This window comes from Talpa occidentalis, unplaced genomic scaffold (assembly GCF_014898055.3).
Source record: "Talpa occidentalis isolate TD23 unplaced genomic scaffold, MPIMG_talOcc4v2.1 talOcc4.3, whole genome shotgun sequence".
In the NCBI taxonomy this organism is placed as follows: Eukaryota; Metazoa; Chordata; class Mammalia; order Eulipotyphla; family Talpidae; genus Talpa; species Talpa occidentalis.
Genome location: NW_023603184.1, coordinates 145,646,643 through 145,660,407, shown reverse-complemented (window position 1 = coordinate 145,660,407; position 13,765 = coordinate 145,646,643). Strand labels below are relative to the sequence as shown.

Sequence of the window (13,765 nt, the reverse complement as noted above, 5' to 3'; positions counted from 1 at the left end):
CCACGCACCCCCCAAGCCCCATGTACCCCCATGTGCCCCCCACACCCCACTCCCTGCACCCCCCCTCGCACCCCCACTTGGGCTCTAGTTCCTGCCTCCACCCTCATCGCACGGGCTGGGAGCTCATCCTCCCCATCGACTCCTGGTCGTATTTCTCTTTGGTGGCCCACCTGCCCCTCTTCTCTCCCACCCCGTGACCCGATCCAGGCTGTCGTCACCCGCTGCCTGCACCCTGGCCACAGCCTCCCCGCAGGTGCCAGAATCCCAGGGCAGCCGGCTGGGCGGAGAAGCCCGAGGGCAGAACCTGCCCGCGCACCTTTCCTTGTGACCTTCGGGAGGTTTCCTGCTCCGACTGGGTCTCAGTTTTGGTCTGACTGGGTGACAGCACCCAGAGTGCGGCTGCGTGGCAGTGGTTGTGCAGGTTAAATAGAAGGTTGTGCGCGCTGTGCTTCAGAGCTACCTGGTGCGCACCTGTGTGGGCAGGTGTCACTGCACCGTCACTGGGAATCAGAGGTGGGTGCCCTGGACTGAGCTCCGCTGCCCCTTCCTGGCCGGAGCTTTGGCTTCTGCTCTTCTGTGTCTCCCTCCCCAGCGAGCCAACTGGGCCGCAACTTCAGTGTCTCCAGGGGAGTTGTTAGGCCCTGCTGAAGGAAAGGAATCTTTCTTGAAATCCCGCCCTCCCTTGTCATCACCGCCTAAGAAGACAGATTCTGGACTCTTTCAACCTCACAATTTCTTATCTGGGTTCTAGGGGAAATGGAATGAAAGATGATTTAAAACCCAGTAATGCCCGGAGCTTGTGCTCCACTAGATAAGGAGTGGAGTGTTCATTTCCTTGCCCTGCGCTGGGTGCTGGGGACCTGCTCTTAAACAGCAGGGCTGCAGATCTGGAGATGATGCAGTGGCAGGTACAGTCACTGAGCTTACAGAGGCTTGGCCAAGAAAAGCCACGTGTCGGCGCTGCGATCAGTGAAGACTTTGTGACACGATGGAGCCTCTGACTCTTGCTCTCCCATCTCTTTCCTTGGCCACCTGCACCCCATGGGTAATTCTTAAATGAATAATATTAGTGTTTGATGTTAAAAAAACATCTGCTGATGTTCCAGATCTCAACCTTGAGCAGGTACCTTGGATCAGAATCATGGGGATGGTTTCTTAAAACTTAAAATGCCGGGCCGTCCCAGAAGTCTGGTTCTGTAGGTCCCAGATGATGAGGTGAGGGGCAGAGATAGCAGGTTCCCAGTGCTGCTGGTGCAGGGCCCCCACCGGAGCACCCTGCCCTGGATGCCTCTTAAAAACAGAGAGATAAAGGATATTGGCATTATGCTTGGACGTGTGAAAATCCACAAATTATTCATTCATTCATTCAATAATTATGAGCCTGCTACAATGTGCAGGCGTGACACGGCCTCTGTGAGTTCAAGGACGCAGTCAACAGCAATGGTGGCTGCTGCTCAGGGCTGATCTCATCCATCGCAGGGGTTACCTGTAATGGGAGGCAGGTGCCTGTGGTGCCCCGTCCAGCTGTGAGGGAAGGAAGGTCCAAGTCAGTCCTTTGATGTTCTCACTCAGCAGCTCGAGGCACCATCGTCCCAGACTCTCACCCACTGTCCGTGCACGCTGCCTCTTGCCTCTTCTCACGAGATGTGGCTTCCTTTGTTTTTGAAGCTGGGGCTGAGCTTCCCCAGGGCTGTTGAGGGTCAGTTTCTTGCAGACTGTTCTTTCCACTGCCTTTTCACTCCCGTTTTAATGATAGTTCATTAGTTGCCTTGCACAGATGGGCCTCCGATAACTTCCCTCCTTCGCCTTTGGCTTTGAATTTGTTCAGATGTGTTTGTATCCCTTTACCAGAGGTTCTTACTAGTTTTTTCTGTGCAATCATTTCTGCCCTCCAACTTTGAAATTGGATGTGTCTGAGATGGGAGAGCTGGGTGGTACAGACTCCTGTGATTTATTTCTTGCTCAGCAGGCTATGCAGACCCTCCATCTCTGCAGCAGGGCCTGCTGGTCCGTCCCCGAGGGCACAGGCAGGCCGGGGGCCTCTCTCTGTGGCATCAGCTTTTAGCACAAATCCCGAAGCTTCGCTTCGCTGCACAGGCTCAGCTATTAAAAGACCAGCAACAGTAAAAATAGCTCTCACCACAGCTCCCACCTTGGAAGCTTTCAGGACTACTCTCCAAAGAGGCAATTAGGTTCCACTTCACAGAGTCAGCTCAGCACAGAGGCACATTTCCATTTAAGCAGAGGACTCGTGAAGTTGGCATCAAGTTGGTTGTGCAGGTTGGGGGAAGACTTAAAAAAAACGGCTGATGGATTGCCTTGTTTTTGAATAGTCTGCCTCATGTAGCCCATTTCACTTATGCCTCATGGAATTTGTCATTAAACTCCAGGCGGGCTTCCTTCATTTGGAGACGACAGTATAGGCAGTGCTTTGGGTGTACTTGGGGGTGGGTGTTTTATGCCTTGCTGGCAATTAAAAGTCACCCCTTTCTCCAAACCATTGGGATATTCATAGGGAACCAGCTCCTTTTCTCCATGCACTGATCAAGTGGAAATTATATTTTATACTTAAATATAAAGTGATATAAATGTTGACAATGGTTCATAGCAGAACACAGGTGACATGTGGGCTGAGGCACTTGGTGCCTTTACTCAGTGGCTCTGCTCACCTTCCAACCTGCCAAGCACCTCTTCCTGACTCACCTGACTTCATCTCTCGGGATCAGGCTGCTTTGTAAGTTCTAAGCCTCATTTTTAGTCACCCCAAGGGCCTTGTGAGGCATCCTTCCTGTATATGCTGAGGCATGATGTTGCTTACATCTTTTTTGTTATACTAGAATGTTCTCCAAAGAGACACTCTAGCCCCTGTGATTCTTGACGAGGACAGTAGTTCTAGTAGTCACCTATTTTGAACCAATTGTTTATTTCTTCACGAGCCACCCCAGTGATAAATCCTCCATTTATTCAGTGTCAATTTATTTAAAAATAGTCTTTAACTAGCTAGACGTTGCAAATATTCCCAAGGATTATTTTTAAGCTCTTCTGAAGGTGCCATTCTCTGCTTTGCATAGGATTGGTTTCTGGTGAAGGGATGGTAAGAGGCATTGAGACAAAAATGCAGGGTTTCAGTCTGAAGGACCCAGGTTTCTGAATGTTGATGTCAGGGACATTTGGGGCTGGCTAAATGCTCGAGGGGGCTGTCTTGTATATCCTAGGAAGTTTAGCACCCCCTGCGTTGTGACAGGATCCAGAATGCGGCCACATAGTAGTGGTTGTGCAGGTTAAATAGAAGGTTGCACGTGTTGGGCTTCTGAGCTACCTGGTGCACACCTGCGTGGGCAGGTGTCACTGCCACTATCATTGTGAGTCAAAGGTCTGGTGCCCTGGACTGAGCTCTGCTGCCCCTTCCTGGCCAGAGCTTTAGCTTCTGCTCCTCCTGCGTCTCCCTCCCCAGTGAGCAACTCAGACCCGTGATCTTGGCTCTCTCACCAGGCCCAGCGTCAGGGCGACTCTTCTTATGCAGAGACAGATGCACAGAGGAAGGAGTTCTTGTTTGTTGTACCTGATTGCAGTGATCTCCTGTCCGTACTCTCCAAATGGAATTGGTTGCACACTGCACAGCCTCTGGAGTCCTAAGCCATCCCGACCTAATTATTCTGATTTTATTTGTAACTCCCATTCAGTGTGTGGTTAACTTCCTTCCCTGTGTACTTGTGTTAGTTCCCTTAAGACATTTCCGCAGCTCCCTACCTGGCTCCAGAGATGACTTTAATGTCCTTCTATTAGGTCCTCCACTTCTTTATGTAATTCACTTTCAACCTCTACTGTCTTTCCTGATTTTATGGCTGAAATCCCACTGAATCTCCACCAGCTCCCTCCCTCCCCAAGTTGGCGGCTTAGCTCTCTTGAGTAGCTTCTCTATTAAGTGCCCAGTTTAAATCTGCACCAGACCTCTCTCTAGGGCAGGACCATACCTGCTTTTATTGTAACCTGCACCACCTTGTGTATTCTGTGTAGTCCTGAGGGCGCAGCTCAAAAACCAGGCTAGAGAGTAAGATGGCGCCTGGTGAGACTAGGAACAGCAGGAGGCCCAGAGTGGCAGCAGCGTGGTGGTCAGTGGGGAGAGTGGACAGAGCAGAGGGGGCAGTACCAGAGCAGATAGTGCCCATTAGCCAGGGGCTAAAATGTTTTTTTTTTTTTTTTTTTTTTTTTTTTTTTGTGGGACCCTCGCTGGTGGCCGGGGATCGAACTGGCACTGCAGAGGCTGCGGGCAGCCTCGCAGCCCAGCGCTCAACCACTGCGCCACCAGGGGAGGCCCCTAAAATGTTTGGGTTTTATTCTAACTCTTTGGGAAGCCACTGGAGGGTTTAAGTCTAAGAGTAATTTGCAAATGATGTCTAGAAAGATCTCTTTGGCTACTTGCATGTGGATTGGAGGATGTATTGTCAGAGAGCAGGGGTCGTGGGCTGCCGAGACAGTGCTGGAGTCCTGGGGAGAGGCAGGGATGCCCAGAACTAAACAATATGAAAGGCTTCACGTGGCGTGGCCGTGGCCGTCTTTTGGGAGGTGGTCCAGGAGAGCGGGGTCTGGCTGTAAGAGGAAAGGGCATATCACTGGCTAGGAGGAAGGGGGCGATGATGGTATTTGCCTTTGTAGCTAGGTATGGACTTTAGTCACCTGGGAACTGGAGGGAGGGACGTTTGTCACTGTGCATTTTTAGGAAAGTCTGAACCACATTTACAGCTGCCCTCCAGACTCCTGTGCCTTCACATGGACTTTTCTTCATGCCCTCGTGCCTCCCTGGAACTTATGGCAGAGATTTTTATGGCCTGAAATGCCCATTTGTATGTATGTGTTAAAGCAAATTCTTCCACAGCACACACACACGGTGGCCACCTCTCCTATGCCCAGCTGACTTCACAGCCTTGCTTGAACATCATCTACCACATCCCGTGGGGTGGGCACCGATTTGGTAACTTGAAGAGATTCATGATCAGCGAGGTTACTTTCTTATCTGGAGAAAAGACAAACTTTCAGCAGGCTGGAAGAAAGAACCCAGCCCAAACTCTAATGGTCTGTTTCATTTAAATGCCTACCACCCTTTCATTTGGTTTTGATATTAAGTAAAAAAGCAAATCAAGCTTAAAGCTGGAGAACACAAAGACAGAGCCAAAATGATTCGTGTGTCTTAGGTATCCAGTAGAGAGTTCATTGCTGTGGCTTTGTCTGACAACCGCAGGTGAGTCACTGTTCTCTGAGGCCCAGGAAATGACTCGCTGGTGTTTAAAGCCCCTTATGCCAACCACAGCACCTTTGGTTTTCACCCTCTGCCCACCTCTCCCTTAGTTGATGAGTAGGAGCAGCAGGGTTAGTGATAATGGGACATTCCAACAGCAACTCCCTGAGGTACATAACCCATCCTCATGTGGACAGGTCAGGGCCTGAGCAACAGGTCAGCACGTCACAGGGTGGGTATTGACAATGGCTCCTGCAACTGGGGATGCTGGGTGATGCTGTGACCCCATAACCCCAGTCCCGCCTCTCTTACTCCGCCTCACACTTCTCCCTTCTTGCTTTTATCTCCAGTTCTGCTGAGCCCATGGACACACCCGTGCTCACACACTTTCCAGATCTAGCCAACTACACTCAGCCCTGTTCATTATAGTTCCATTTTCCCATATTTAAAAATCTTTTCATGTGAACCTTTAAAGCCCTGGAACAAAAAGCAACTAGACAGGGACCAATCCCTGACTAATGGTCCTCAATGTGCTTTTGGCTGTGGAGAGAGAAAACTCTTGTTATATTGAACCATCTTGGCAGTGCAGGACCCCCAGACCATTATGACAACCCCAAACACCCCACACACTGCCAATGCGGATTGGCTTCTTAGATTGAAATCTTACTAAACTTGCATACAGGGTTGGAGCACTTAATAGCATTCAAGACTTACCTTGCCTATAGGTTTAACTATTTTATTAGAATTTAATAAGTGCACGGGATTCTTAGCAGGATGAGGCTGGGTTTCTGATGCTGCCTGTCAGTGCAGAAAGCCAATAAGCAGAGACAGAAATTAAATCAATAAGCGCTTTTATTTTTTAGATCACTGCCCACTGAGCTGAGAGAACAGTGGGCATAGCAACCTGAAGAAACTGTTCTGCCATGTCATCTCAAGCTGGACTTTTTATAATGAGTTAGACAAAGACAGTCATAGACAAACAGCCATCGGGACAGCTGGTCACCACTGATGCTCCTGGTGTTCAGCCCCCAGAGTTTGTTCTCAGCTCCTGGTCATCTTGACTCTGGATCATCTGATGGCATCAGTGCCCCGCACTCCTTTGGCATCATCAGGGCAGGAATCTCAGTTTAAAGTAAGAGTTTTAGTGTAAAGAAAACAGCTTATTAGTCATCCAGTGTGTCCTTGTGGCCTCTGCTGTGTGTGCAAATTCCTGTCCTAGGCTGGTGCCTTCCCTGTCCTCACAGCCCCTGTCAAGAAGACTCCGTATCACCAGACAAACAAATCTGGGTCCTTAAAAAGAAATTGTTGATATTAATAAATTTAGTTATTATTGAACCTCTTCCAGAACATAGGGTATACATGTTGTAATTAAACTTCTTCTTGGCTTTTTTTCTTCAAAATCAAATAAATTGTTTAAATAAGTTTATAGATGGGACCAAACATTAATTAAAGAAGTCATCAAAAGTCATCTAAAAACATCTCCTTTTATTAGAGATGATACTGAAGTCTTTGCAGTGAAATGACATGCACTCCCAGATACCCCCACAGGGCCATAAGAAAATAGGAATCTGGATGAACTTAAATGGACAAAATGTTCCTAATGGTTGAAGCCATTAGGTGATGGACACGTGGGGCTTATACCCCAGTCTCTAAAGTTCTGTCTGTTCCAAATTCCCGAATAAAAAGTTGAAAGAAAGTAACCATTAACATTTTCTCTAAAGAATTCGTGGAATCTTACATTCTTCTGCCTGGAATGTAAGGCAGGAACATGCTCCTCTTGCAGGTGATCTCTTCGGCTCTTGGCCATGTTTCAGGGTTTTGCAGGACTTTGTGGTCACGGTTCTAAGGTCTTCCTAATGACAGGATTCAAGACGCTTTATCCTTTAAGCCATGCTGCCTCCGAGAAACTGCCATTCGTAATTGGCTTTACCTTTTCATAAATGTGCTTTCCTAGCCATCCTGTAGAACCTTTGAAGGCAGGGATTTAAAAAAATAATTACTGGCAACAGTTCTCAAAGAGTAAAATCTGTTGGACTAGGCCGAGGTTCAAAACCCCACTAGGATGAGCTATCATAAGCTCTTTTTTTTTTTTTAAAGATTTATTTATTTATTTATACAAGCACTGGGTACAGTCAGAAGCATGGGAGCATGAGAAAATTCACCAGAGCAGGGAACAGAACAGGCAGACCGACGAAATACACTGCTGAGGGGAGCAGCGGGTGGCAGAAGAGGTCTGTACACCATGTGGGACTGTCGCCTGTGGCTGGGGATCGAACTGGTGCTGCAGAGGCTGCGGGCAGCTTCGCAACCCAGTGCTCAACCACTGCGCCACCGGGGAGGCCCTCATAAGCTCTTAATCTAACTATCAAAAAAAAATTTCCTGATACCAACAGTGCACATGTAACTACAAGTCCACCGGCAGAAACGTGTTATTTATGGTGTTTCTTTACACCTATCTCTGTGTCTTTCTATATTTTCTTACCCACTGTTTTCTGTTACTTTCCCTTCATGCTGAGTACACAGCTGTGGATGGTGAGAAGCTTGCTGACTGAGACATAGTGTTGTGTTCAAGAGCAAGGTGCTTGACTTGGTGCAAACTACTTCACCCTCCCAATCTTCAGTTTCCTCATTTGTAAAACAGGCATTATTAGTAGTATTGACCCTGCAGGATTGCACTGAGGATGAATTACTGTATGGGAGAAACAGATAAATGCCTTCTTATAAATATTAGCTATTTTTTTTGGCCAAAAGGTGATTTGTACCCACCACTTAAAAAACATTTGCTTTTTCTCCTTCTGCATTTAGAGCTTTTATTTGGAAATGTGTTCTGGCATCATATTTTCATTTTACAACCTTCTTGTCTGGAATTTTAAGATAGCTTTTAGTTCCAATGCTTGGATTTTTAGTTCACACGATTATCTTCTCTTCTCGTACCCACAAATCAGCTAGAATCTCCTGGACTATTTCAAAGCACGTAAGGCGGAACAGGATCTCAAATCAGTGCCTCCACACTTGCAGCCTGTAATTTAGACTAGCTTGGCAGGTGATCAAAGCTCAAGCAAATCCTCTCTCTTCTAGTACCGTTGGTTTATTTTTGCAAATCTCAAATTCAAGTGCTAATGACAGTCTTTCATAACTAATAATTCTGAAAGACGAATTTTTGTGTACTTTATATACACCCTAGAAAGATACTAAATGTTACAGTATAATTATGCTGTGTAGAAAATGTCTATGCATAAACATTCCGAAGGAATTAGCTCCAACGTATTAATGGTTCTGTCACTCAAATAACATCGCTACGGGCGGTTTTCTTCTCTTTCTATTTTACATCTTATGTTTTCCAAACTTTGTGTGATAGCTGTTTCCCGCTTTAAAAGGAAAAGCCTATTAGCATGTTCTTTTTTCAAATTCATCTCTCTGGAGGAATTTTTTTCTTCAAAGTCAATAAAAATTTGGATTTGATTTAAAGCTATTTGGTTGCACAGGTGTTTCTCAGGCTGTGTGAAACCACCGCGCAGAGAATGTATTAGGTTGGGTTTGTGATTGAACAAGAATGAAGATTAGTAGACTAATATACTTCCCCTTCTATCTCTCAATCTCTTTATCTTCAAGGTGAGGGGGTAGGGCATGGGGTGGACATAGAAGCATTCTTCTAGCTTGAATATATTGTGACTTAGCATATGGCTCTCTAGCCATTTTCCTGATGTTCGTTTTATAGGTGTCCGGTTGACTTAGGGATATGGTCATCATTTCAAGGAGGCTGAGCAGAGTCTTGTCAATTTTACTTTGCCTTATGTCAGAAGAAAGCAATCGACAGTGGTATTCATCTCAGCTTCTGAGGGTTTTTTTTTCTTTGAAGAGTCATTTATTTATACATACAAGAACTGGGGTACAGGCTAGAGGTGCAGGGGGTAAGAGGATTCACCAGAGAGAGTGGGGAACAGAACAGGCAGATTGAAATACACTGCTGAGGGGAGCAGTGGGGAGGCAGGAGAGGTCTGCTGCACCATGTGGGTCAGCTCCCTGCCTGGCGGGGAACAAACTCACGCTGCAGTGGCTGCGGATAGCTTCACAGTGTTGTGCTTAACCCCTTGCACTACCACGGAGGCCCCAGCTTCTGAAGGTTTGGACTAGTGTTTCAACATAAAATGCAACCCTAATGCTGAAGAAAAGTCTCTTTGCACTAAAGACTTTTGCAAAGTAAATGATCTTTGAAATAGGATTCTTTACCGCAATCGTTGTTTCTCCGAGCAAATCCAGATTCCATCCAGGAGTGTTGGGGAGACTGTAGCTCAAGGCAGTTGCCTTCTGCATCAGTGCTGCTAACTGCATCAGTCTATGTGGTTTGGGAGTGACATACTTTCTAAATTGTCTCTCTGGTTTTACTCAGGTTATACTGGAGAGCTTTGCCAATCCAAGATTGACTACTGTGTCCTTGACCCGTGTAGAAATGGAGCAACTTGCGTTTCTAATCTTGGAGGATTCACCTGCCAGTGCCCAGAAGGTAGATATGATCATCTTTGCATTTGTTTCATATCATAAATTAACTTGATCAACTGTGTATTTTAAATTTCTGGAAAAGTCTATATAAAAGAACTTCCTACTTTGTTCCATTTACAAAATATAAGATTTTTTTTTAGCTTTTTGCTGGACTAGCTTGAAAATTATTTTTGAATATTAGACATAGCTTGGAATTACTGTGATTTTTGTTTACACATTGAAAATGAACAATTAATACAATGAATTTTTTCTAATGGCAAAATTTCACTTATAAAGTTTCCTCTTTTTTTCAATTATTTCATTTTTGATTTTGATTTTGATTCTGATTTTGTTTTTAAATCAACCTTATAATGTCCTAGAAAATTTAAGTCTCCTGGAAAACCTTCTCTTTAGTGCTACTTTTATTTAAAAACACAGTTTTATTGTTGGACTAGTTTCATCCAAACAGGCAGATGATCACAGTCATCGAGCTGGTGTTCAAGGAATAATTTGGTACTTGAAGGAAGTGTAGTCCTCATTTCTGCTTGGAGCATTGCTGTGGATGGGATTCCTTTAAACTTTTAATGTTGTAAGAATAACACGATATTGGAGGGTTTTTCTGCTTTAAACCAGCCTGTAAGCTCCCTGTCCACAGACTTGATGCTGGAACTGCGTGAAGTAGGCTGCCATCCTCCGCGAGGTTAAATATAGCGTCTGAGTGTGTAAGAACATCTGTCTGTAAAATTCCCCACAAATGCCCCCTGGCTGAGAGGCCCAGGGGACAGTGGTACAGATACACAGGTGCTGATAAAAGACCACCCTGGCCACCACGGTAACATTTTACTTCTCAAATACGTCATTTTTCTAGTTAACAAAGAATTGCCAACCCCTTCCTATACATGAGGTACTGTGCTGGGTTTAAGGTTTAAGGGGTTCAGCAAAGCTGAGAAGGCCCCTCCAGAGGGACACAGATAATTACGTGATTCAAGCCTGTGTAGGTGGGTTGGGCACAAAGGAAATCTTCATGTACCCCTCTGGGTTCTTGTAGGCTGGCAAATAATCAAATAAGCCTCACACAGACTGATAAGAGAAAAAGTCATCAAGAAGTTTAATAATAATGTTGGGGTTTGGTGTGTGGTGTGTGGTATTTCTTGGGTCCCTCTGCGAATAGATTCAGCAGAGTTTCCTGTTCAGTAGCACATGGCAAGTTTATGAAGGAAAAAGACATTTGCATGGACACATGTGGACAGAAAACTGCACTTTGCAAGAGCAAGGCAAAATTACGTGCTGCTCTTTGATGAAATTACTCTATAGAATTTATCACTTTGGGATCGGGTTGGTTTCGTTTTCAGTAACCACTGAAAATCTTTTCTGCCCCCACCTCTGCCTGGTAATCCTTTCTGCCCTCATTTCTGGGTTTTGACCTTGTGAAAACGTCCATCTTAAATTTTCTACTCTAAGCGTCCATCAATAACCTCTACACTGTAGGTATATATGGGAGGACACCAGCACAACTGAGTAATTTGTCCACATGGCTTCAGATGCCTCTTAAATAGCTTAGCTACAGCAGAAGGACTTTAGGAGAAAGGGCAGATCACTTAGGGAGGTAACCAGGGAAGCCATAGTAGGTAAAGATATGCAGATTCAGGTTCTACCTTTGCTGAGAAGAAATAGATGAGGTCTTCTAGTACACGCATTCATAGAAACTTACATGTAAACATCTTTTTCAAAAGCAACATCTGCTTTCAATACCCCTCCCATGAAACTGACCTTAGGCCAACAGGACATAATTTGGGGTGGGAGGCTTTTATTTCCCTCTACATGTCTTGAAGATGTAGGATAGTGACCTGCTTGGTCTTGGAGATCTGGGAGAATTGCCTGTGTGTGGACACCCTGAGTGAGGAGGAGGGGTGTGGTGAGGTTGAGGGCATCATCAGGGAGCAGAGAGAACAAGGAAGAGGGTGTGTGAGGGGAGGGGCTGCACAGGCTCGTTGGTTGGGTGTGGATGTTTCACCCTCATCCTTGAGGGTAGAGAGTAGAACTTCGGTTTGGAGCCTGGTTTTCCTACTCACTCACCAGCTTCGTCCCTTGGGCAAGTGAGTTCCCATGTTTTAGTGTTTTAAATCTGTAAAACTGGGGCTATGATGATACCCACTTCATAGGATCAAGGATGATGAAGTGAGACAACACAGATAAAGTGTTTAGCACAGTGCCTGCCTGTGCTCAATAAATATTAGCGGTGATATCATTATTGTTTGCCTAATAATGATCGTCATTAAACCAGTGATGCATTTCAAATGGATTTTGAAATCTTCATTCTGGAACAGAGTGGAATGTAGGTTGGGAAGAGACAAGAGGGTGAATAAGGAGAAAAGCTGTCCAAGTCCCAGGAATGGGTGTTAACGGCAGGAAAAGAAGGAACAGAGGATTTGGAACAGAGGGAAGCTGGTAGGTTTGAGTGAACTCTGGAGAGTTCTACAGTTGGAGGGTTTGAGGGTAGGAAGAGGGAGGTAGCAAGTCCATGACACCTGTCACCTTGTGGCTGGTTGTGCCATTCATGGAGAAAGAGATGTGGAGAGAAGCGTTCTACTTCTTGAACAGGTTGAGTGTGAGGAGCCCTGTGATATTCAAGTGGAGAAGTCAGCTGGACAGTTGTACTGTGAGCCTAGAAGCTGGATGTCTGGGCCAAGTGCAAACAGAGATGTTAGCCTACAGGTGGTGCTCTAAACCTGGGTATCCTCGGGACTGTCTAGGGACCTGGCCTTTATCAGTGACCCATCAATTCCACGTGATCCACATTTTATCAGTGACCCATCAATTCCACGTGATCCACATAAAGACTGGAGGAACTGGGATGATCTAGAATTGGAAAGATGAAGACAAGCTTCCCTGCAGTCTTTGTATGGAGACTTTCATCCAGCATTTTACCTCCGTGAGGGGCTGACCACGAAGGGGGCTCTTCCTTTAGCTCCCTCACCGTTCTGCAGGGTTCTTGCAGTGTCCAGAAGCCTCTTCTCGAAGTAGATAGCTGGGGATCGCCATTTCAGAAGGAGCCTCTCCCACTGGCTTGCGCTTGGGTGGTAGTTGTGGAAACTAATATTTATAGAGCACTTTGCACTTTCAAAAGAGCCTTCGCCTCCAGGGCACTTTCATATAAGCCACACTGTGAAAACAAGTCTGAAAAGTGCCTTAAATTCACAAAATATTCTGAGGTTCTGAGCAAGCTCTTGACCTCTGCCCACTAACTTTTCTTTCTTCCTTTCTTTTCCCCCCAGTGATTAACATTTTGGCAGGTTTGCTTTATGTGTGTGTATTTACATATGTAGTTTTTTTGTGTTTTTTTTTTTTTTTGCCAAGTAATTTGAAAGTAAATTATAGCCCTCATGACACCTCCTCCCCACAAATACCATGCATGTTTTCTGAGCATAAAGACATTTTCCTTCGAGTCTCTAACCCCATTATCACACCCAAGAAAATGAATAATTAGCTCCTATCTGGCCTCTTCTCAGTTACTCCTTGGGGTGTTTGTGTTGATTCTGTCTGCCCCGAATTCCCTGGGTTCCCCTTTTAGGGTGGGAAGTGTGTGTTTGTCACCTGCTCCCAGTTCCCTTGCCAGGGCACATTTTTCTCCTTATTTTCCATTATCAGAAAGTTGGTAAACTAATTATAAAAGTCAACACTTAGCTATCGCTCACTGTGTCTACCAACTCATTTGATCCTCAAATGAAGCAAATACTGTTTATAGCTTCCCATTTAACAGATTGGGAAACTGAGGCACAGGGGAGTAAATATCTTGTGTGTGATCTCATAGCAGGACATTTAAACCCAGACGATTTGGCACTAGATTTCTTTTATCTCCTTACTTAATCAATATTAATTTTTTCTGTAGCTTTTATTTAAATGAGCTAACAGCTTACAACACTGTACATGATTGAGGGGACTAGGTTCGCACCTCTTCAGATGTATTACCACAGCACACCCACCACCAAAGCATCCATAGTCTTCCACCACATCCACTGGGCCTCCTCACCCACTTTGTTCCTCCCCCTC

At 45.5% G+C, this 13,765-nt stretch overlaps 1 protein-coding gene across 1 annotated transcript in view; it reads left to right on the top strand.

Annotated features, from left to right (window-relative positions):
* The window catches only part of DNER (delta/notch like EGF repeat containing), a 249,442-nt gene that overhangs the window by 164,176 nt on the left and 71,501 nt on the right, over positions 1-13,765 (top strand). Inside the window, exon 7 of the mRNA XM_054700131.1 lies at positions 9,627-9,740. Within this exon, the coding sequence (XP_054556106.1) occupies positions 9,627-9,740 (114 nt within the window). The remainder of the gene's footprint in view (positions 1-9,626; positions 9,741-13,765) is intronic.